Source organism: Dromiciops gliroides, chromosome 2, assembly GCF_019393635.1.
Source record: "Dromiciops gliroides isolate mDroGli1 chromosome 2, mDroGli1.pri, whole genome shotgun sequence".
NCBI classification, from domain to species: domain Eukaryota; kingdom Metazoa; phylum Chordata; class Mammalia; order Microbiotheria; family Microbiotheriidae; genus Dromiciops; species Dromiciops gliroides.
Window position 1 is genome coordinate 675,875,473 of NC_057862.1, and position 24,985 is coordinate 675,900,457.

A 24,985-nucleotide genomic window follows, 5' to 3' on the forward strand; every position below is an offset into this window, starting at 1 on the left:
TGATGGGAGAAGGCCCTGGGAGTCCTTCCACAATGCAGGCAGATCCCATCCTAGTCTGAAGCTTGGTAGACAGTCTTGGATTGCTGCCTGAGCCTCAATGGTGTTGGGACTTGCCCACAGCCATTGAGCTATTAGGAGTCAAGGGCAGATTAAACCCGAGTCTCCTGACTCCAAGGCCACAGGTTATTGCTTCTATGACTGAGATAGAGGGAGAACCAAGGCAGGGAAAATAGCAGGAGCCAAGACTCAGAACTGGGAGGAAGGAGCAAGGAGGGAGGAAATGGAGGAGAGACAAGGAAATGGTCTGGCTGGCATCAAGACACTTCTTCATACTCAGCAGGAATGAGCCAAAAGCAGTTGCAGCTAGTTCTCTGGGGCAAGCACCACAGCATATTCTAGTGTCCTTGAAGGTCCAACTGAATGTCTGGAAAAAATAAAATGATTTCTTTCCCCTTTTCTATATGCATGCAAATCATTGTAATCACAGCCTGGCCCTAGGGGAAAAGTTAAAGGGCAGGCTTCCTCTGTGCCAATTTCCCCACTTCCCTTTGGAATTCCCATTCTGGGTGGAAAAGGTGAAGGGCATGAGGGATCTAGGATTTATAGAAACACACACACACACACACACACACACACACCATTTCCCTCCAAACTTCTTTTTCCCCAACTGATAGTAACCCTCCCTGACCTGCCCCAACAGTCACAAGGTTTTTTGAGAGTATAGACATGTTTCATGGTTCTTGGTAATATGCTGCATTTTCCTCCTATTCCACTCCCCAGTGTCTCACCTTCCAATGTAATACACTTATGGATGCTGTAGCCTGTGGGGGAAAAATTAGAGAGAATCATACACACAAAAACGTACAAGTAAGAGTAGACCTGGAGATGTGGCTTTTATATCCCCCTTTCTCAAGGCAAGAACAAACTAGATCTCTGTCTATACCCTCCCCAGAGACAAGGACTGTACATCTCCCAAACCACACTAGGAGCAGCTTATACACAAACACTGTCTCCCAATCAGATCAACCCCCAAAGACAGTGCCTAGTTATTTTCTCCCTCCTCAAGCAAAGCCTCCAGGACCTCTCCTTGGATCAGTGATCTTTAATATTTATTAATGTTGAAATGAATGAATGAAATGAATGAGGGCATAACTAGCTTCCTTATCACTGAATAGGTGTCACAAAGCTAAATTGGACAGCTCCTATGTGAATGACTATGAAGATCCAAAAAGAATAAGATGGGTTAGGAACATAAGCCAAAACTAATATGAAATGTATAAAATCAGCTGAAAAGCTTCTAACAGCAAGATAAAGGAGGTATGATTACCCAACAATTTGTGTGAAAAAAGATTTAGGGGATTTTCACTGGATTGCAAACTCAGTTTGAGTCAATAGAATGACACGACAGTTGAAAAAGTAAACATGGTTTTAGGCTATATATTTTTTTTTAAGTTTTTAAGTGAGGCAATTGGGGTTAAGTGACTTGCCCAGGGTCACACAGCTAGTCAGTGTTAAGTGTCTGAGGCCGGATTTGAACTCAGGTCCTCCTGACTCCAGGGTGGGTACTCTATCCACTGTGCTACCTAGCTGCCTCGGTTTTAGGGTATATTAAAGGGAAAGTCCAGAGTGAAGTAATAGTCTCACTGTGCTCTGCCCTGGTCAGCCCTGCTTTGGAATATTCTATTGCAGTCAAGACCACCTTCAGGAAGGACACTGACTACATGTAGTATATCCAGAAACTGACCATGATAAGATAGGAAGAGAACTAGAAATGATGCCATACAATAGTTTAAAGAAAATGAAGAAGTTGGTCCCAGGAAAGAGAAGACATGGTGTAGCTAAGGTAGAACTGTTACATGGAAAATGAATTAAATTTATTCTACATGGAGGGGAGGTAGATGGTGGGACAAATGTTTGTAAAATAGAAAAAAATAACAGAGTATTTCAAAAGTAGAGTGCGATCATGCAGGAGGTGATAAGATCCTTATCCCTTGTATACTAATTTGAGGAAGGTTGACCAACAGAGTTAATGAAGAACTGTTGTTTAGCCAGGTACAATTTGGACAAGAATACCATGGTGCTCCCTCTGAACTCCAGGACTGTATTGACAGTGTGTGATCTTGTTGACAATGTTTTTGTTTTTTATCATTCAAAGAGCAAGTTTAGAAGCAAACAGAGCAGTGATCTCAGTTCTGGCTTTCAGCTCATACTGAGCCTTGCTGAAGAGTAACCAGAGAAGGAATCTGAGCCCAAAGGGAGACCTGCAATTTTGCCCCTCTAAACCAGAAGAATTTTCCATCTGGCTGATGGTAGCTGAATGGAGCAGAAGTGTGCCAAAACTCCAACTGGGTGAGTCTACACACCTGCTACTCAGACCCAAATATAGGTCCATAACTTGTAGAGCTCAGACATGGAGGGCAGATAACAGACTTTCTCCTGGATCAGATAACTTCAAGGAACTGAAAATTTATAGCTTCCCAATCTAAGATGTCCTTGAGATCCTGGAACAACACAACACTCAATATCCCCAAAAAAGCACCACATGAGACAATCCCTCCTTGTGTGTGCAGTACCCAGCAGTAATATAAAGTTCAAAGTTAGGAAGTAGGCTTAAAGAATAAGCAAACCCAAAAAAGCATCCTACCATAAAACTACTATGGTGATAGGGACTCTCAAGGTACTAAACCAGAAGAGGAGAATGATTCCCAAACATCTACAAACAAAGCCTCAAAAAAAAAAAACCCAAACCCATAACCTGGGGACAGATTAAAATAGAATTCCTTGGAGAGATGAAGCAAAACTTTGTTTTGTTAAACAAAGAGTTGAAAGAGGTTTGGGGGAGGGGGGATGAGATCTGTGGAAGAAAGAATTTGAAATAGAGCTTGACACAAGGGCTACAAAGCCTTGCCCAACTAATAAGCTCCTTGAAAGTTAGAATGGACCAAATAAAAGTTAATGAACTGAATGAAAAAACAAGAAATACTAAAACAAAATAAAGAGTTTGAATAAAATAAGAAAATGTAAGGTATCTTATAGCAGAAACAACTGACCTGGAAACAGCTAGAGAAGAGAGAATTTTAAAATGACTGGACCACCTGAAAATCATGAATAATTAAAAAAAAGGACCTAGACTTCAAATCCAAAAGTAAATAAATAATCAAGTTCCCCTATCTCTTAGATCTACAGGGTAATGAGGGAATACAAATCAAAGCTCCTTCTTTCCCCCACACCTTTACAAAGCTGATGAAACATCAGTGTCTCCTATCCCTTTCTGACATATTTGCCCCTTTCCCTTTCTCCCAATATACACACCTGTCTTGATTTTCTTCCACATGATGAAGGATGCAGCACAGCTTAATGCCAGAATGACAAGACCCAGGATGGTCAGAGTTACAGTCCATGACCTCTTTTTAGGATACCTGATGTGGACTGTGACAACAAGAGGAGTACAAAGGGAAGACAGTTAATTTGAGTAGAAATCTTCCAGGTGGCAATGGGGAATCATTGGCCAATCAGTGAGAGCCAGAGAGATTTGGGTTTAAGGCAGAGTCAGGTTGCTCCATTTGAATCCCAGGGGGCTTCATCAAAGCTTGCTTTTCCAGAGCTCTATTTCAAAAACAAATCATAAATGAAACTACATGGGACAAAAGAGTTAACTGTCCCAGTTTGTTCCCATTGGGAAGCCTCCCCTATTGGTATATTCTGGAGAAGTTAGAAGAAGGGGGAGGGATAAGCAGCATTTTGTGGCTAATTCTGGAGTTCAACCCAACCAACTCAGGCTAAGCACTCACCAGGATATGTTTTTGGTGTCCCCAGCTCTATATGGTCTACTACACAGTCATAATTGATCCCTGTGTCCTCTGGTGGGAGCTCAATGGTGATTCGTTGGAAGAAGGTAGAATCAGCATTGGGTAAGACACCACTGGAGCTCTCCTTCCCAGCCACAATCATCTCCTTCCCCTTCTGCCAGTGCAACAGGATAGAGCTGGGGTAGAAGCCAGTAGCAGAGCAAGAGAGGGTTGTAATGCCATCCACGGCCTCACGGCGGGACACAGTCACCTCAGGGGGAACTAAAAAGTAGAGGTCAGAAGAGAAGGTATCATGTGCAAATCTCTCTTTTTTTTTTTTCTTCAAGAGATTCAGAGGCATTTAATTCACTTGCCTCACAACCTCACAAGAGCCAAGGGGAAAATAAGATAAAAAATACAACCCAAGATAGGGAAGGGGAGAGGGAATATGCCACACACATGGAAAAGGCTGGAGGGATCCAAGCCGGAGGGTGGGAAGAAGGGGAGGCTGCGTCCAAGGGGACAACCCCCCTCTAGTAGTGTGTAAACCCCCACCTCCACCAGGGGGGAGCCACATCTCATCATCTTCCAGTCCGTAATCCTCCTTTGGGAAGTCACCCACGGTCACCGAGTGCGGTTTGACAAAGGCGCAGTAATTGTCCGGGCACTCAAAGTATCGCTTTCCAGTCACACTTCCATCACGTTTCCCCAGTGGTTCATCGTAGCGAATACCGACCCAGTAGCCAGGCTTGAAATCCGTGAGTTCCCCATACATGACAGTGCCCCACTTGGTGGGCTGGCTCGCCGCCTGCATCTGGCAGCAGCTCCCCACCCCGATGGCCTGGGCCTGGGCCTCCGCCAGTCGCTGGGCAGCCTCAGCCTCCCGATGCTTCTGCTCCTCCTCATTGAATCTACCCATCTTGGGGCAGCTAGGTGGCGCAGTGGGTAAAGCAATGGTCCTGGATTCAGTAGGACCTGAGTTCAAATTTGGCCTCAGACACTTGACACTAGCTGTGTGACCCTGGGCAAGTCACTTAACCCTCATTGCCCAGCAAAAAAAAAAAAGGGGGGGGGAGAAGAAGAAAAAAAAATAATTTGCCCATCTTGCTGTGCTTCAGGAAGGGGCGTACGGAGTCAGGTATGCTTTTATAGGCTGACTGGGAGATCTCCTACTTCTCCACCTGGGACAGATCCTCGTATTCGCCTAAATGGTCTCCACTCTGGTCAATGACGGGGATCCTGCAGCTGTCGTCCACGGGGTAGAAGCCCAAGAGTGCGTGTTCCTGGTCCAACTTCATGCAGAAGTGGTCATTGGCAGCGTACAGCTCCAGGTCCGTGCAGGAGGCCGGGCTCCCCACGACCAGCTCCCGCTTACACTTGAACTCAGCTAGAGGGAGGCGCTGGTTGTATCGCTTCTCCAAGCCGAAGCCGTTGAGGGAGCTGCTGACAAACACGGTGACTGTGGGCGCGGACACCCCGGCCAGATCCATGATTGCAGAGGACCTCTGGCTCCTTCCCCAACGCCACCTCCTCATTCCCTCAGTCCTCGCCACCCGAAACCGCCCTCGCAGCCACTCGGTGTGCAAATCTCAATAGCATTTTCTGTTCCTCTTTTGTCCAAACTCCTGGACTTAGCAATCATAAGGTCTTGGAAGGCAAGGTACTATATGATTCATTATACTTTCTCAGTGTCCGTTTTATCTCTTCAGTGTCCTCTGTTCACAGTTGATCCTCAACAAATAGTTGTTGATTTGTGGCCTCAGACACTTCCTAGCTGTATGACCTTGGGCAGGTCACTTAACCCTTTTTGCCTTAGTTTCCTTACCTATAATATATGCCAGGGAAGAAAATGGCAAACCACCCCAGTGATAGCAATACCACCACCAGATTTCTAACCCCATTAAGAGGTCAAGTATTGTCTATTAATTACAGTAGGATACAAACCAGAATCTTCTTCAATATTTCCTAGAGTTCATATACATGATTTCATAGACCTGGGAAAATGACTTATAGCCTTGTCAAGAAGCCTGCTATAGCAAAGTTGTGGGATTTCAATTATTAAGATATGCACTGGTGAGCTCCCGAACTCATGACATGATCGCTCCAAAAAACATCCAAATAAGGCCATAGGAAAATGCCCAGAGCAGCAAAACTCACAGAAGAACATGCTGAAATCATCTTCTAACCAAGAACGGCTTGGAAGGTTAGAAAGAGGGAGCTGCTGTGCTGATACAGAAGTCAGGCCCAACCCCACAGTCACCCTGACACAGATCCAGTCTCAGGAAGTCCTCACCAGAGAAGGAGACCCCCAGAGACTATGAATCAGCTGAAGCACCAGTGTCATCTGGAACTAAGCTCACAGTCTGGAGAGTGGGCTGAGCCCTGGGCAGGGGAGAGACTACAGGGCTCTATGCTGGTGCTAAGGCAGAACTTGGATTTTACACCCTACTGAGAACCAGGAGGTAGGCTCGAGTAGAAGTGGCCCATGTGGGGGAGGGGCACAGGCTCATTGGAGCTAACAACCACAACACACAAAGCTGGTTGATTGGCAAGTTGATCTGGGGTCATCTAGGACCAGGAAACAGGCCAGATGAGTGAAGAACCTGATTCTCCTTAAATCATAACACCTGGGACTTCTTAAGCTTGGGATACTGCAACCTGGAAACAGTGCCCCACTTTAAGGAGCTAAAAGTCTAGTAAAAGAAAGGCAAGATGAGCAGACAGAGAAAGGTGAGGACCATAGAAAGTTTCTTCAGTAACAAGGAAGACCAAGGGGCACCCTCAGAGGAAGATGTCAACATCAGGGCCCCTATATCTAAAGCTTCCAAGAAAAATATGAATTGGTCTCAGGCCATAGAGGTGCTTAAAAAGGACTTTGAAGATAAAGTTAGAGAGGTAGAGGAAAAAATGGAAAGAGAAATGAGGGTGATGCAGGAAAGACATGAGAAAAAAGTCAACAGCTTGAAAAGTCAAATGGAAAAGGTGGTACAAAAGCTCTCTGATGAAAATAATTGCCTAAGAATTAGGATTGAACAAATGGAAGCCAGTGACTTTATGAGAAACCAAGACACAATAAAGCAAATCCAAATGAATAAAAAAATAGAGGGCAATGTGAAATATTTTCTGGGGAAAACTGCCAACCTGGAAAATAGGTCCAGGAGAGATAATTTGAAAATTATTGGTCTACCTGAAAACCATGATCAAGGAAAGAGCTTAGACACCATCTTCCAAGATATTCTCAGGGAAAATTGCCCTGAAATTCTAGAAGAAGAAGCTAAAATAGAAATTGAAAGAATCCACTGATCACCTCCAGAAAGAGATCCCCAAAAGAAAACTCCTAGGAATATTATAGCCAAATTCCAGAGCTCTCGAGTCAAGGAGAAAATATTGCAAGCTGCCAAAAAGAAAGAATTCAAGTACTGTGGAGCCCCAGTCAGGATAGCACAAGATCTAGCAGCTTCTACATTAAAGGACCAGAGGGCATGGAATATGATATTCCAAAGGGCAAAGGAAATGGGATTACAACCAAGAATCACCTACCCAGCAAAACTCAGCATTCTCTTTCAGTGGAAAAAATGGGACTTTAATGAAAAAGAAGACTTTCAGATATTTGTGATGAAAAGACCTGAACTGAATGGCAAATTTGACTTTCAAATACAAGACCCTAGAGAACCATAAAAAAAATATTGGAGCTGGGGGACATACCTGAGGTCATACAGTGGGCGACTGTCTTGTGTCTGAGGCCGGGTTTTGGATGGGATCCCCCTGGGTCCAGGGGTTATGATTTGTCCACTGTGTCATTTAGCCAGATGATAACATCTTTAGGGTTAAATTGAGGGGTGAAGGGAATTCACTGGGGGAGGGGGAAGGGCAGAAGTGAAATCCTACATGAAAGTGACAGGAAAAGGCTTATGGAGTGGGGGAAGAGATGGGAGAGGAGCAGGGCAGTAAATGAATTTTACACTCATCAGAAAAGGCTCAAAGATCTTAAATTCATCAGAGCTGCCTCAAGGAGGGACTAATAGACACACCCAAGTGGGTGGAGTAATCTATTTAATCTGGGCAGTAAATGAGCCTAACACTCATCAAAATTGGCTCAAAGACCTCAATCTCATTAGAATTGGCTCAAGGAGGAAATAATGTACACACTCAATTGGGTGGAGTAATCTCTATAACCCTGCAGGAAAATAGGAGGGGAAAGGGATAAAAAGAGAGGGGCAAAAGAAGCCAGGGCAGAGTGGGGGAGGGGACAGACAGAAGCAAATCCCTTTTGAAGAGTGATAGGATGGAAAGAAGATGGATAATAGAATAAATATCATGGGGAAGGGAATAGGATAGAAGGGAAACAGTTAACAATAGTAATCATGAAAAAGAGAAAAGGGGGAAAAATTGTACAAAAATATTTATAGCAACTCTTGGTGGAGGCTAAGAATTGAGAATCAAGGGAATGTCCATCAATTAAGGAATGATGGAAAAAGCTGTGTTATATGATTGTAGTGGAATGGTCTTGTGCTACAGGAAATGACAAACAGGATGATCCCCGAAAAACCTTGAAAGACTAATGAACATTGATGTATAGTGAAATGAGCAGACCTGAGAGGACATTGTGTGTAGTGACAGCAGTATTATTCAATGAGTAATTGTGAATGACTTAACTACTCTCCGCAGTGCAATGATCCAAGACAATCCCAAGGAACTAATGAGGAAGCTTACTATGCACTCCTATAGAAAGAACTGATAAAAAGAACACTTGTGGATTGTACATATATAACCTGATTGCGATCTTGTGGAGGGGGGAGGAAAGGGAGGGAGGGAGGCAGAAAAATTTGGAACTCTAAATCTTATGAAAATGAATGTTGAAAACTACCCTTACATGTAAATGAAAAATAAAATCAATGTTTGTTGTAAAAAGTGGATCTAGGGGGCAGCTAGGTGGCACAGTGGATAAAGCATTGGCCCTGGATTCAGAAGTACCTGAGTTCAAATCCAGCTCAGACACTTTACACTTACAAGCTGTGTGACCCTGGGCAAGTCACTTAACCCTCATTGCCCCACCAAAAAAAAAGTGGATCTATCTTTTTTCACAACATGACTAATGCAGAAATGTGTTTAATGTGATTGTACATATATAACCTCTATCAGATTTCTTTCTGTCTTGGGGAGGAAGAAGAGCAGGGGGAGAGGGAGAAAAACCTGGAACTAAAAATCCTATTAAAATAAATGTTGAAAACTATCTTTACATGTAACTGGAAAATAATGAAATATTTTTATGATTAAAAAATAAAATAAAAAGTGGATCTAAAGATATGCACTGGTGCTCTGTCTCTACAAAAGAGAACAGCTAGCATCATGGTGACTTGACTTCATGATAATTTCTTCCTTAAAATGGTGAAAGAATCAACAAATAAAAAACATTTCTAGATATGATTCTCACTAAGAATGAGGGACTGACTGCTGAGGTATAAATGATTAGTAATTCTGAGAGGAAGTGACCACTCTTTCCTTGATTTTGTGACTGAAAAGTCTAGTAATTTGGTCTGGTCTGATATGCCTGCAGACACTCTAAAAGAGTAGATTCCAAAGTGTTCAAAGGAAAGCTAATCTCATGTCCTGAAATCTTGTGGAAGAAGTCAGACCAAGAGAAAAGGGGGTTATTCTAAAATGAAATTTTGATGATATCAGTGGAAACCATTCAGATGAAGAGGGAAAGGGGGATTTGTCTGAAGAGACTGATGTGGATGCATGGGTAACTCACAACAAAAAGATTTTTTAGAAAAGAAATATAAAGAACACGGAATCTGGGGCAAGTAATAAAGGATGATGGTACCATCCTTAGAAATAGTGTCACAAGGGCTAAGATGCAGAATGAGGAAAGCAATGTGCAACAAAAATGAGGGTTTTAAAAGCAACATTGGGGGATAGAATATCCTCAAAGGAGGCATAATATGATTAATGTTTGAGAGCAGATAGGATGATGATCAGTCACAACAGAGAGAAGGCAAAGATGCTTATTTTGTTGCTGGTTTTTTCTGCCAAGGAGAATAACTTTTGCACTGGAGATAAGAAATCAAAAGTGACCAATGGGAAGTTGGAGAAAAATATCAGAATGGATAGATTAAGAGAATATCTGACTTTCTTTTTTAATGTAGTGGTAGTAGTGTTGGTAGTAGTAATGGTGGTGGTAGTAATAATAGTAGAATAATAGTAGTAGTAGTGATGGTTATAGTGGTGGTGGTGGTGGTGGTAGTAGTAGTAGTAGTAGTAATGGTGGTGTTGATGGTGGATCATAGTAGTAATGGTAGCAGCAGCAGCAGTAGCAGTAGTATAGATGCCATGATCATCATATTTGTACATGACACAAATCTGGGGATGGGAGAATAATTAACACATGAACTGACAGACTCAGGATCCAAAAAGACCTGGTTAGGCTAAAACATTGGGCTGAATATTATAAGGTAAAATTCAATATGGATTAATGTAAATGGCTTTAAATAATCAAATTCAGTAATAGAATATGGGAAAGGCTTGGATAAAAAGTAATTTTTCTAATTTAGAAGATAGGTCTTCATGAATTGTTGCAAGATAGCATTTTTCATCATCATAACAGGGTGTTCTCCTCCCCTTTGATGATAATCATCTCTACCTTTAGCTGGGCTAGTTATTGGGAAAGAGAGAGAGGGAAAGGGGAGAGAGAGAGAGAGAGAGCAAGAGAGAGAGAGAGAGAGAGAGAGAGAGAGAGAGAGAGAGAGAGATTCTGCCTTTTGGCCTTGGTTTCCCTAACATGATGAGACCAAGCAGAGCTTGTGCTTAGTGGGCATAGACCCAGAGACCTCAGAATCAGCGCCACATACTGATGACACATACTAGTCTGACTACAGTCACACAGAATAATAATCCTTTCTCTTTTGCTGATTTTTTCCCATAGTGATTGGAGCTAAAGTCAGGACCCAGTTCTTTGACTTCCACACGCACCAGGGTATCAGCTACTGTCAAGAAGGTAGAAAAGGATGGTCTGGACATTCTGATGGGAAGTGGGTTGGAAGACCAAGTACTCACCATTTTTCCTTATGCTGGAGTGCTGCAGGATTTTCTTCATAGTGTCAATACAGTATTCTTGCATGTACTGTTCCCTCTGAGTAGTCCAGAGGGTACTTGTCAGAAGAGCTTTAAAAAGCTCAGCCTCCGGCACTGAGATAATCCAACTGCCCATCTTCTCATCCAGGAGGCAAAAATCTTCACCATCCACAGCGATCTCAATTTCATTTCCTATCTGATTGTTCCTCTCAATCTCACAGAGTATAAAGACCTGTACCGTGTGGTTTACTGTGGAGGGAGGTTAGGAGATAATGTCATAAAGTGAATACTGGATTGTAAGGAATTAATTGTGATTTGGGGTTTTCATAACCCTATCTTTGCTTCATTATGGTCAGACTAAAAAAAATGTAAGCTTGAAAAACCTAAGAGAAGATGGGTATGTACTTTGGGAGATAATTGAACAAACAAGAGGAACTCTGACCACAGGGAACATTTATTGAAACTAAGTAACTAAGCCTCCCCTAATAGTTTCCCTATGCCCACATGGGCTTGGCCAGATTATAATAGGGACAGCCCATGTGGGTGTGATGAGCCAATTAGAGACTCAGCATGACTAAGAACCGCCCCTTCCTGTGGGAGAGACAGTTAGAGGCAGTAAGAGTCTGAAGACAGTTTGTTCTGAGAGAGACGGTGAAGGAAGTAGACAGAGGAGCTGCTGGTGTTTATCCTTCAGACCAAAACAGAAAAGACTTCAAGCTAATTCTCCATAGAGCTACAGATTTCGAGTGGTGGTGAGTTTGTGTTTTTGAGGCAAAGCTAGCTTTTTGGAGCTGGCTGGGCTGGAAGCAGGTTCAGGGTGCCTGGGGACTTTTTACCCCAGAGATTTAGATGCTTTCTCATTGTCCCTAACCTCACTTGTGTTTTGAGCTTGTTCCCATTAATAAACCTGTTTTGTTTTTGAAAGAGGCTCTTTCTTTTCTTACTCCAATACTATGGTGAGCCACCCAATTAACTCTTCCCTTACTAAACTTGGTCCTTACAGGACCTAGAGTCAATAGTACTTGAATATGATTCATAGTTCTTGAAATGAAGACAAAGGTCCCCCTAGAGTGGCTGGCACATAGCATGCCCTTAATAAACGTTTATTGATTGATTGATCAGTTCCAAGACAGGGAGCCAGTGGCCTGGGAAGCTGATATGGTTCAGTGAGAACCAATTCTATCTCTTCTTCCTTAGAGTGCCCTGAAATCCTGAACATCCAGCCCAATGGCATGGCCTCCTAGAAAAGGGGCTATTGGGCTTAATGGAAGAAATGGTTAGAAGGAAGGAGGGAGGAAAGAAGGCATATGAGAAGGGAAGATGGGCTCACTTACCATCATGCTTAGTATTGTTCTGAACGAACTTACTCAGGAACCAAAGGAAACTCTTCTCATGATCTACTAACTTCTGCCGAGTCTTTGCAATGAACTTGGCCCCAAGGGCCTGGGAAATCCAGGCCTCCTTTGCTATAAGCTGCTGGTTATGTTTGTCATAGGAGAACACCTGAACATCATCCAGAAAGTCAACAATAAAGTGGTCCAAAAGGGAGCTTCTTGTGCCCACAGTCGTGAATTGTATGACATGCTTGTGGTGAGCTGCAGTACAGGAAGGGATGAGGAGACAAGAGGATATCAGATGAAGTGGAGAGGGGGTCCAAAACTGATGTGCCCTCTCCCACTCATTCCTTGGTCTTCCTACTACTTGGGAGGCAGTTAGGCTTCCCTAGGCCACCTATGAAGAGAGTAGCCAAAGTGGACAGAGTGCTGGAATTAGACTCAGGAGACCCTAGTTCTAATTCTACTTCAGACACTTATCCAGGAAGAAAGATCATTCCTTTTTCACATGACAGCTTTTCAAATATTTGCAGATAGTTTTCATGTGACACCACATCCTGCTCCACCCCCAAGTTGCATATTATCATCTGAATATCCTTAGGTCTTTTAAGAATGCAATGAGCTCCTCACCAATGAAGCTCTTCAAGCAGAGGCTGAAAGAGCACTTGGTAGGAGATATTGATGTAAGTGGCAATTCTTGCTCTGTTATGGGTTTGACTTGCCAGAATCAGATTAAAATGTTATTGGGAAATGTTTAACAAATAAATAAAAATATAATACTATCTAGATAATGTGAATTTGTAGTTTTCTAAGTCAATACACTGACACAAGGATACATTTCTGTTTCTGTTTGACAATATCAAATCAGATGACCTGCAGGAACTGATATAAAATCTGGGTCTCTAACATTTTTTTCAGGGGGTAGCTAGGTAGCACTGTGGATAGAGTGCCAAACCTAAAATCAGGAAGACATGAGTTCAAATCCCAGCATCAGACACTTACTAGTTTTGTGACCCTGGGAAAGTCACTTAAAACTCTGTTTGCCTCACTTCCTCAACTATAAAATGGATTGGAGAAGGAAATGACAAATCACTACACTATCTTTTTCCAGAGAATCCTAAATGGAGTCACAAAGAGTTGGACACAGCACAAAACAACCAAACAACAACAAAGTCATTCCCATCCTTTGAAAAGTACCAGTAGGAGAAGATAACAGAGTTGAAGGATCATTATCTTTACTTTCTGCAAGGTAAGAGGAAGCACCTTGGTTTATATATATATATATATATATATATATATATATATATATATATATATATATATATGTATATATATATATGTATGTATATATATATATGTATATGTATATATATATATATATGTATATATATATATGTATGTATATATATATATGTATATGTATATACATATATATGAATGAATATTCAATTCCTAGTTTAAATTAGCTTTAGAATACTAATAAACACTTGACTATGAAATAGTCTAATGTCATATGTGGCTGGAGGTTGGAGTTCCCATTCCATTCACTCCCCAGAGAAGAGAGGTGAAAGAAAGGAATGGGAGGGAGAAATTCCAGGAGACTAAAGAGAGGAACTTTAAGGTTCATTGCTCAAAGTCAAGAGAGATGAAAAAGAATCAGATAATGGGTGCCATCAACTGTACCAACCCATCCGTTCAATTTCTAGATATAAATGAAGTCAAGGGAAAAAATGCTTGTCTTCTTTCAGTTTATTTAAGGCAAGGCCTGTTTTTTGTTTATTTGCTTCCATGTAAAGTGTCTTGATGAATTCCAAAACATGCCTCTATTAAGTTAAAGAGGTAAGGGGATAGATAGAATGTGTCTAACAGTAAAGGAAGAACAAGCCTGCCTCCTGGTGGCCAGCCATGGTCATGAGAGCAGGAAGCCTCCTCCCCTGAGTTCCAGGGTGAATTAGTAGTGCCAGGAATTAATTTTTGTTTCTTGAACAGGAACTGTGATTTCACCAATGTGATAAGCAAATAAGCAACTAAACTATAATGTTTAGTGCTGGCAGTTACCTAGAAGACTGAGAAGCTAAATGACTTGTCCCTGATCATGCATGGATCCAAAGTAGGCATTGCACTCAAGTCATCCTGACTCCAAGGCTGAGCAGCTTTCATCTGAGCCACACTGCTCAAATGAATAGAGAAGTGAAAGATAAGGAAGGAGAGTAAGAAATAGTGTAGACACTGAGCCTTCCTTGCAAGTGGTTTGCCTATGGGGGCATTAGGATGTCCGGCTCCCAGGTTTCATCTGCCTGTGGTCATTATTATCTCCATTTTTCTCTCTGGGCTGGATGCCGGGCTGAGTTCTGAATTCACCAAGAAGGGGCCCAGGGGCAATTGTTTACTACCTTATAACCTTAGGAAAGTAGAATGGAGTCATGATGGTGAAATGAAAGGTAATAATTTAGCCTTGGCTCCTCAACAATGACCTAGAAAACAAGCCAAACTAAATTCTGGTAATAAAAGACAGAAATACATTACAGTGAGTCATTTTTTCTGCTCCGGACAGAGAGGTGGAGAGGTCTATGGATTCTGGTAGGGGCTGGTCAAGAATCCAGCAGTAGCAACAGTGCTATAGCAAGTTGTGGTAGTGATGATAGTACCAGGGGGAAGCCCAGTGCTCAGGGACAGTGAGGTAACAGAATACCAGAGCCAAAAGAGCTTGCAGGGTCCCCCTGTACCATCTCTGGGAGCAGGAACAGATGCCATCTGGCACTTCTGTCACTCATTACTCCATTCCATCTCACAGTTCCTCCAGGCAGAGAGGAGCATTCATGGTCACAAGAGAGCAGAGACTCTATCTGTGTATAGAGTAAGGACAAGTTCCAGAACCATAATTGTGTGACTCTAAGCTCAAGAGCAGATGGGGACTCAGTTCTAACCTTTAGCCCTACACATAAGCCTACAGTGGAACAAACTATAACAGAATACCAAAAGCAAGGGGGAAATCAGCCTTTCAGAGACTCTGTACTACAGAACCTCCCAGCAGATTGTTACTGAGTCTGGCAGCAGACTATGGAAACTCAACCATGAACAAGCCAAGAGACCCAAACAGAGTCAGGAATCGGTGAAGTACAGACCAGGAGAACAGTAAAGAGACCTCTTCCCAGATTACTCCACTTTGGAAGCACCAAAATCTTACAGGTCTGAAACAAAATTCAAAGTCAAGAATAGGTTGGGGAAATGAGCAAAGGCACACATAAAAGGACATGACCATAAAAGATTACAACAGGGAAGCTCAAGAAACAAACTCATAAAAAGACAATGACTTGAAAACATCTAGAAACAAAGCCTCAAAGAAAAATCCAGATTGTGCACAAGACAAATAAGAATTCCTAGGAGACTTAAAGAGATGTTTTTAAAGGAGCAAGAAAATTATTTTTAAAACCAAATAAGAGTGATAGAAGACAAATTGAGAAAAGAAATAAGTACTAGGCAAGAAAATTATGAAAAGAGAATTAACAACTTGTTAAAAGAGGTATAAAAATACTTGAAAAAAATAACTTCGTAAATATCAAAATTGGCCAAATGACAAGAGTTATAATACAGTACTGAAGAAAATAACTTGGGGGCAGCTAGGTGACAAAGTAAATAAAGCACCAGCCCTGGATTCAGGAGGACCTGAGTTCAAAACCAGCCTCAGACATTTGACACATATTAGCTGTGTGACCCTGGGCAAGTCACTTAATCTTCATTGCCCCACAAAAAAACCTCTTTAAGAATCAAAGTTGAGCAAAATAGTAAAAGAGGTACAAAACCTCACCAAAAAATAAAACTAAAAATTAGAACTGGAAAGTGGAAACTATTGACTCCATGAAATATTAAGAAACCATAAAGCAAAGTCGAAAAAATTGAACAAAATATGAAATATTTCAGAGAAAAAACCTGGAAAATAGATCTAGAACAATAATTTAACCATCATTGAACTACCCAAATGCCATAAGCAAACAAAAAACCCTAGACACATTTAAAGAAATTACAAAGAAAAACTGCCCAGATAAAACAGAAACTTAAAGAATTTACCAGTCATCTTCTGAAAGAAATGCCAAAATGAAAACCCCTAAGAATATTATAGCCAAAATCTAGATCTCCCAGGCAAAGGAGAAAATAATGAAAGGAGAAAGAAATAGTATAAATACCATGAAGCCACAGTCAGTATCACATAAAACTTAGCAGCTACTACTATAAAGAAACAGAGGGGGGGGGGAAGAAACAAAAGGCTGGGGATATGATCCTAAATCAGTCACTTTATTTCTTGGGACCTCAGTTTCTTCATCTTCAAAATGAGGAAGCTGAACTAGATAATCATGAGTCCTTTCAAGTTTGAAATATAAGTCCAGGGTCCTGGGATCCTATGAAAGATCTCTGGTCTATCTGCTGGAAACCCCAGAGTTGCTTCTTTCTCATGGGAAACTCAAATTTCTCTCATTGGTGAGGCTATCCCTGTCAGCTTCTTCTATATCCCAAAGATCAGTGGGGGCATCTTGTCATTATCTATAAAAAATATTACTCCTATGTTTGGTCAGCTGTGACCAGCCTCTAAGAGTCAAGAAACCTTGGACCTGTCTCAATTAGCATCACCTTCCTGGTGCTGTCCCAATCTTCTTCTATGTAGCCAACCTGTAGGCTTATACAAAGCCTAGGGAAAGCATTTCCTTCACATTCACTTTGACCATTATCATCATTACTATTAGCAGCAGCAACATCAGCATCTCAATCTTCTCAACTTTTTCAGTGAGATTCAGATAGAAATGGTTCTAGGACAAGTCCCAAGCTGGTTCTCATTCTTGTGTATTTAACATGCTGGGGACTATTACACACATGGATAAAATAATTGTTTTGTGCATGAATAAAATTGTAATGATATAAACTCATCCAATGTAGGCTCACTGAAAGCAGCCTCAGTACAATGACAGTAACAGATGGGGCCACATAGATGGCATGAATTTCATCCTCATAGTGATGGTATCAGCAGGAGCAGAAGTGGCAGTAATCATAATAATACTAATAGAGTGAGATGGCATGGTGGATAGTCAAAATTGGAGTCAGGAGTATCTGGATTCAAGTTCTGTCTCTGATACATACTGCCTGGGTAACACTAAGTCATTTAGCTTTGCAGTGGCCCAAGAAATAACTCCCTGACATTTTAAGTTTCAGAAGAGGTGCTGATCTGAACTCATAGTGGGAGATTCCTCCCTAGGAAGTCTAGAGAAATGAAACCACATTTCTAGAACAATAATTAACAATAGTCACTGACATTTCTATGGTGCTTTAAAGATTGAAAAGTACTTGACTTAAATTGTCTCCTTTGAACTTCTCCTATAACCCTGTGAAGTAGGTGTTAGTTGAACACTGGAGATACTTTGGTTCAAAAAGAAATGGCCAGGGGCAGCTAGGTGGCACAGTAGATAAAGCACCAGCCCTGGATTCAGGAGGATCTGAGTTCAAATCCAGCCTCAGACACTTGACACTTGCTAGCTGTGTGACCATGGGCAAGTCACTTAACCCTCATTGCCCTGCAAAAACAAAACAAAACAAAACAAAAAAAAGGACTGGCCACCTCAGAACAAGGTGAAACAAAAAATATATTTTTTCTGTAGAATTCCAAGAGGACATTCAGTGAAATGTGGTCCCTACCTGTAAGACATCACCCCATGTCTCCTCTTCCCTCCTTTTAAATGCCCTCAAAGTTGATTAACCTTTCTTTTTTCATCTCCTCCTTCCTTATTTTATAGCCTGGAAGTTCCCATCTTGCCCTCTGCTCCAGATAATGACTTTGGTCTGACTCTTTGTGTCCTTGAAATTCCAGCACCTTAAATGAAGATTCTCTTCTTTGCATTGCCCTTCTAGCCTTGGCCCCTACCTAATCCTAAATCCTTTGAATTCTTACTTGGAAATAGACATAAAGCAGAGTCATATTCAGTCTCTGAGGTCAAACCTCATTATCTCCTAGAAGATTTCCCTGAACCACTACTAGGCTAGGTAGAAAGGAAGTATCCCATCAGAATAATCCTTTGCCTTTATCGTTCTAGTCATAATGTTATTATTAACTGGCCTCCTTGAGTGTCTTCTGTCAATATCAGGACTCTTCCATTAGAGCAAGGACTGAGAGAGACCCCCATTAGATCCAGATCACAATGCCTTCCATTCTTCCTCCCACCTACTTCCTTAGACTCACCTGCCTGGATCCCCATTAGAGAAATTGCCCCCAGAATGAGCAGCAAAGATGAGAAAGACCCCCTCCTCCACCTCTTCCTTATCCTTTGACTGGCCATCCCTTTCCACAGGTGACTGCCTGGCAGCTGCAACCACAGTCTAGTTAAAGGAGGCTCCACTCTCCAAACTCTGTGTCCCAGCAGGGTTCAAAAGAGAAATAAGGCCTCTATATAAACATTGGCTCTCCACCCCTCACTCCCACCCTATCTTGGATTGGTCCTGCCCCAAACTAGCCATCCTATCATTGCTGGATGAAATATCTGTTGCTAGGTAGAACCTGAGCAATTCTGGCAACCTTTAAAGTAGAAATGAAATAAAGTCTGTGGTGAGAATGGAAACTCTAGAGCAGAGTCACCATCAGGTGTTGCTGAGAAGTATGGGCAAGGGGTGTGATGCCACAGAGCCATGGATACTAATGGCATTTGTAACTTGTTTTTGAGCTTAGAAAGTGATAGGTGCCATGATGAACACAAAGACCCCTGGAAGACCTTCACTATGAAAGCATGGGGTCCTGTGTGTGTGTTTCTTTACAACCAGCAAGGCTTACTTTTTCATATTTCTCATGCAGGCAGAGAAGCTCAGCATTGAAAGGGACCTCCATGGTGAACCAATTCAAGTGGGTCCTGACCAACAATCCCTTCTCCACCATCCTCAATGAGTGATCACTGAACCTCAACTTGTAGATGTCTAATGATACCTTCTGATGCTTCCTGTCTTCTGGGACATCCCATGCCATTGAAGGATTACTCTAGATATTAATCAGTCCTTACCCTCTTATACTGAAGTGAAATTTTTGCAATTCTCAATGATTGATCCTAGCTCTCCTTTTCTGGGACTAAATACAAGGCTAATTCCTCTGATTAAGCCCCTTGTTTACTGTCTCACTGTTTAGGATTTATAGTAGATCATAAATTTAGAGAAAGAAGGGAGCAATTAGGTTATTCAGGCCAGCTCTCTCATTCTACATTTGAGGAAACTGAGGTCTTTCCCAAGTTCTGACTGATAGTCAACAGTAAAGTCATGATTTGAACCCAAGCCCTTTGATTGAAAATCCAGGGCTTTTTTTCATTGCACCATGCTGCTCTCTGCAGCAAAACTCTCTCTTTACCTTTCCCCTTGAACCTTTTAACAGGGTAAAGTAAAATTGGGGGTTGAGGGGCAGCTAGGTGGCGCAGTGGATAAAGCACCGGCCCTGGAGTCAGGAGTACCTGAGTTCAGGTCCGGCCTCAGACACTTAACACTTACTAGCTGTGTGACCCTGGGGAAGTCACTTAACCCCAATTGCCTCACTAAAAAAAAAAAAATGGGGGTTGGGAGTTCTCACAATTAGAACACTTTTTTAGTGAAATCACTCAGCACCAGCTGCCCCACATTACTGTTAAATGACCATCTGCCAAGGGCATTGTAGAATATTGTCTTGTTCAAGACCAGATGGCCTCTGAAGTTCTTTCCAACTCAGCAAGTTAAGTTTGCAGTAAAGCTGTCTCTTCCTCTGAATGCTTACCATTTTGGTCTGTGTAGATGATCTTCCTTCCATCTCCCTTTGAAAAAATCCCTAGCCCTGGCTCTGGTTGAAAGTACCCTCAAGGAGCTGAAAGAAATCAAGGGCAGTGGGCTCAGAGGGATCTGTTAGTCCTGGCCTAGAGCCTGGTCCCTCATTCGGGAAAGTCATCTCCCTCCTCTGGCCTTCTCACAATGCCCTATGAGTGTATATTATCAAATTTGGATCCCAGTTCTTTGTGCCCATGGCTCCATTCCCTCATTGGATTATGAGCCCCTTAAGGACACTGAACCATGGTTCCTCCATCTTTTAAACCTTGTGTCCTAGTCTGGTGCCATCTTAGTAGGCACTACTTGTGGGTTGAAACGTTTCTCCTTCAAGTCCCACCTACAAGGACCCTCCCTCAGAAAAGGAAGAAGTTCAGGCTTCAGATTGCTTCAGATTTGGACTTAAAATATCTACCATGATGCCATGCTTTATCACACCCTCCCCATAACATAGTCTTCCAAATCCCACCCTAAGGCCATATTCTATATTCTCTGGGTGAGTGAAAACTCACCATCTCTAGCTGAGTACCCAGCTACACTCCTACCTTGGAAGGCAAGACCCCACCCCCTTCCCTCATTCTACCTCTTGGTTGGGAATAGTAATCAAATGAACACTATTTATTACACAACATGCTGGACTAGATTCCACCATGGCTCCAGGAAACCCCTCATGCTCAGAGATTACCACAGCTTTGGTACTCACACCTCATTTGGTACCCTGCATACCTTCTGATTTAAGATTGGCAAATGGAACAAAGAACTCTTCCCAAAGCCTTCACTTAAGGACGGCACCTAGGCCAGTCATGTTTTTATTTCCCACCAGCTGCATTCCTTTGGACTGAACTCTATGATGCCTATAATGTCAAAGGGTAAGAATTTTTAATTAGCCCTGTGGAAAGCAAGACAGAGGGATGATCTGAGCCAATATCTTAGCACTCTGTCAAGAGGCCAGAATGGGAAGGGAGAACAGAATCTGGGCTGAGACTCTATTGAATATCAAGGGGTCTGGAGCTCTTGGCCCAAGGACTCCCAGCCTTTCCCTCTCTTGGTCAGTTGCTAATATCAGAAATTACTGAGTATTGGGAACTAAAGGAAGTAGGGAGGGCATAGGGCAGGAAGGGAGGGGAATTCTATAACCTGAACCTTTCTCCAGAATTGTTAGGTTTTTATGCAGGAAGCCAACAATGACAGAGGCAAAGAAGTGATCTCATCCTCTCTCCCCAACCCTCCCTCAGAACCCTCAAAACTCCTCCTTTTTCAGTCTAAGAAAATCCAAATTATCTCCCTCCTCATGACCCACAACTCCCTTTTAATTATAAACTCCTTCCTTCCCAAATGACTCAATTCCCTACATTTCTCAGGAAGCCTGAACTGCCTTTCTCCTTGCAATCTATAAGCTTCCTCTTTCAGAGTCGTCAGTTGCTTCCCTCATTGCTCCAAAAGCCACAAAGATTCTTCCATTACAAATCATTATTGTTCTGTCAATATACGCCTTAACATCCCTGAGGAGAGAGTCATGAACCACCAGGACTCCATTCTGCCTCCTCTGCCCCTCACTGGTTGGACTCATCATACCTTAGAACACATGCTCCCTTTTCTGAGGGTCTGAATTCACCTTCCATGAAACCTGTTAAACCTATTACTTTACTCAAAAATGCTCAAAGGTCCTTCTACTTCCTTTCCTCCTCCTCTATGCTACATTTTTCCAGATCCCAAACTCCAGAAAAAGTTCAGAAATGCCTTCTCTTTCCTGAGATTTTTTTCTTTTTCATATCTCAAGACTTAACATCACCCACTCTGTATTTACTTGAACTGAGTTCAATCTTGGTTTTCTTATTTTAAAAAATTGAATCTCTTTGGCTCATTTTTCCCATTGCCAAATTACCTCTGGAAAAATCTCAAATACAGTTCAGGTCTGTGTCCATAAATGTGAGTAAAAGGTCACATGCAAGCAATAAGGGTTAAGCTTTTATTTCTCCCCACATAAGATGAAGAAAAGACAAAGAGACACAGGTCCAAGGAGCCTGGCTGAGAAACCCATCCATTTCAAATTCTACATCCAGGGAGTGTAGCATAGAGACAGAATGAGAAGAGAATAGACATTGGACTCCTGCGATGCTGGAAAAGTGATTTGCCTTTGCCAGATGTGTCCCCTATGTCTCCTCATTGCTAATGTGTTCTGTGTATGTGCTCATTATTTCCTGGGAATTCTGCATATCTGTGGGAGAGCACACCCCATTCTGTTAGTATCATTCTCACTGCCACTCTGTTCAGATGACTTGGGTTCAGAATCTGCCTCCAACACTATATATATATGATCATAAGTAAGTCACTTTACTCTCCAGGACTCAGTTTCTTCATTTATAAAACTAGGAGCTTGCACAATATGGTCAATAAGAAATATAACTTTTAGAATATTTTGCTTGGGGCTAACTGACTATCTATTAAAAGTAAATAGCGGGGGCAGCTAGGTGTCCCAGTGGATAGAGCACCAGTCCTGGATTCAGGAGGACCTGAGTTCAAACCCAGCCTCAAACACTTAACAGTTATTAGCTGTGTGACCCTGGGCAAGTCACTTAACCCCAATTGCCTCACTGGAAAAAAAAAGAAAATGGGGGGAGGGGAGCAGCTAGGTGGTACAGTGGATAAAGCACTGGCCCTGGATTCAGGAGTACCTGAGTTCAAAAATGGCCTCTGACACTTGACACTTACTAGCTGTGTGGCCCTGGGCAAGTCACTTAACCCTCATTGCCCCACCAAAAAAAGAGTAAATCAGGGGGCAGCTAGGTGGCGAAGTGGATAAAGCACTGGCCCTGGATTCAGGAGAACCTGAGTTCAAATCCAGCTTCAGACACTTGACACTAGCTGTGTGACCCTGGGCAAATAACTTAACACTCATTGCCCCCCCCCAAAAGGAAATCAACAATTGTGGGCTGGTTATATAGCTTAGCTTTAGGAGAACAGAAACAGTGAATACCTTGACCTTGAACCTAAGGTAGTTTTCCTCTTCCTCTCCTTCTCCCCTCACAAAGCACCCAATCTGCAAGTATGAGTTGGGGTGGTAGCCGAAAGGAATTTCTACAGAATAGATTCTCCCTCCTTGGTTAATTTACCTCCCAACCACCCTGACCTATTGCCCAAGATTATATTTACTATCTCAATTTTAAAGCATCAACATGAGTTTTGGGTCCTCTCAAATGGCAAATGAACTCAGTATTTCTAGAGAGGTTACTTTTCCAACAGTCCTGTGAGTTCTACAATCACCCTAGGGATGGGCCAAGGTCTCCAACTTTATGGTGCTACTGTAAGGTCTTGGACCTGCCCAACTCTCCCTTTCCAGAAGCAAAATGAAATTGTTAAAGACGCAACACTATTCCCATGGGACCTAAACTCTCTTCCCTATTACTCATGGTAATATTAAAACATAAAGTAGAGGTCTTTTGCTGTTCAACTCCACTTGATCCTCTATTCTCAAATACCTTTCTCTTTTGTCCTATCACTTTTGTCCTTTCTCAAATTCTATTTCTTCTTTTTGTTCTTGTTCTTTTGGGGGGGGTGGCAAGGCAATGAGGGTTAAATTACTTACCCAGGGTCACACAACTAGTAAGTGTCAAGTGTCTGAGGCCAGATATGAACTCAGGTCCTCCTGAATCCAGGGCCAATACTTCATCCACTGTGCCACCTAGCTGCCCCAAATTCTATTTCTTTCTCACTCCTACTCACATGATGTTTATCAGAACAGAGGAGGCCACACAATCAAGTTGGCTGGCACACCACAAAAATATGCCATCTAAACTCAATTGGGCCCTCATTGCAAGGAAGAAATCCTTTTATTCTTCATTAATTTTTCCCTTTCCTTACTCATCATAGAACCTATTCCAGAATTTCTCTTCACCCTTCAGACCTCCTATAATTCCTCCTCCTTTCCCACTCTATCACCTCAAGACCTCACACTATGCTTTCCTGAGAAAGCTGAAGCCATTTGCTATGAGCTTCCCCTTCTTGCCATTCTCTTCATCTCAAAAATCTCAAAACCACTTCATATTATCCTCCTTTTTCTCATCTTTTATTTGCATCTCCACATCTCCATGCAAAAGCCAACCCCTCTACCCATGCCCTTAAACTCATTCCTCCCATCTTCTCCAGCAGATTGTTGCTTCAATCATCTCCTCTCCCTCTAATTCTCAATATTTCTTATATCCTGTTGCTTTCAAATATACCTAACCCTCCTCATCTGTGAAAAAAAACCTTTTTATTTGGCCCTACCAGCCCCCCTCAATCTATAGCTCTCTGGCCCTCATCCCCTTCCAGCTAAACTTCTAGGAAAAAGTCATTCGCTGACTTGACTTCATGTCCTCTCACCCATTCCTTCACCCTTTACAATTTAGCTTCCAGCCTCCTCAATAATTGAAACTGCTCTCCCTGAAGTTACCACCAATCTAGTAATTGTCAAATGTGTTGCTTGTTACTCGTTCTTCATCCTTTGTACTTCTCTGAAGTATTTGACATTGTGTAAAAGCTCCTCCTTGATACTTTCTTTCCTTAAGGTTTTCACTTCTGGTTCTCCTCTTATCTGTCTGACCACTCTTTAGTCAACACTGCTGGATCATGGTCCATATTATCTTACATAACCGAGAGTATATCCCAAAACTCTTTTCTTGATTTGTTTCTTCCCTATCTCCATTCCCCTTGTTACCTCCTCCACTTGCATAGGTTTACTTATCATGTCTATTCAGGTGACTAACAGTTACACATCCAGCTCCAGACTTTCTTCCAACGTTGCACCATTAACTGCCTAGTAGAGATTTTGAGATAGATGTTTCAGAGATATCTCAAAATCACCATATCCAAAATAGAACTAATTATCTTCCACATCTCCTCCAACGCACCCCTCTAATGAACTTGTCTATTTCTGTCATAAGCACAGCAATTCTTCCATTCTCTAACATTAGTAACTCACCATTATTGTTGACTTCTCAC

The 24,985-nt window shown here is 42.1% G+C and overlaps 2 protein-coding genes across 2 annotated transcripts; both read right to left on the reverse strand.

Annotated features, from left to right (window-relative positions):
- Positions 1-395: 395 nt before the first annotated feature.
- Positions 396-18,576, reverse strand: LOC122743492 (major histocompatibility complex class I-related gene protein-like). The gene is made up of 7 exons (XM_043988461.1): positions 18,420-18,576; positions 12,197-12,457; positions 10,845-11,111; positions 3,792-4,070; positions 3,313-3,429; positions 789-821; positions 396-424 (listed from the first exon to the last, which is right to left on the reverse strand). Exons 1-7 carry the CDS (start codon positions 18,514-18,516, stop codon positions 396-398), a joined length of 1,083 nt encoding a protein of 360 aa, XP_043844396.1. The 5' UTR covers positions 18,517-18,576.
- Positions 4,150-5,278, reverse strand: LOC122742625 (tubulin-folding cofactor B-like). The gene is given in 2 exon segments (XM_043986977.1): positions 4,150-4,717; positions 4,902-5,278. Coding segments are annotated over 2 exon segments (945 nt in total).
- Positions 18,577-24,985: the final 6,409 nt, after the last annotated feature.

Excerpts from the sequence above, each read along its gene's own strand:
- LOC122743492 (XM_043988461.1), bottom strand. The coding sequence starts at position 18,516 with ATGGCCAGTCAAAGGATAAGGAAGAGGTGGAGGAGGGGGTCTTTCTCA. Across the intron at positions 11,112-12,196 it reads GAACAATACTAAGCATGATG|TAAACCACACGGTACAGGTC; the intron begins GTAAGTGAGCCC and ends CTCCCTCCACAG. Across the intron at positions 425-788 it reads TAAGTGTATTACATTGGAAG|ACATTCAGTTGGACCTTCAA; the intron begins GTGAGACACTGG and ends TATTTTTTCCAG.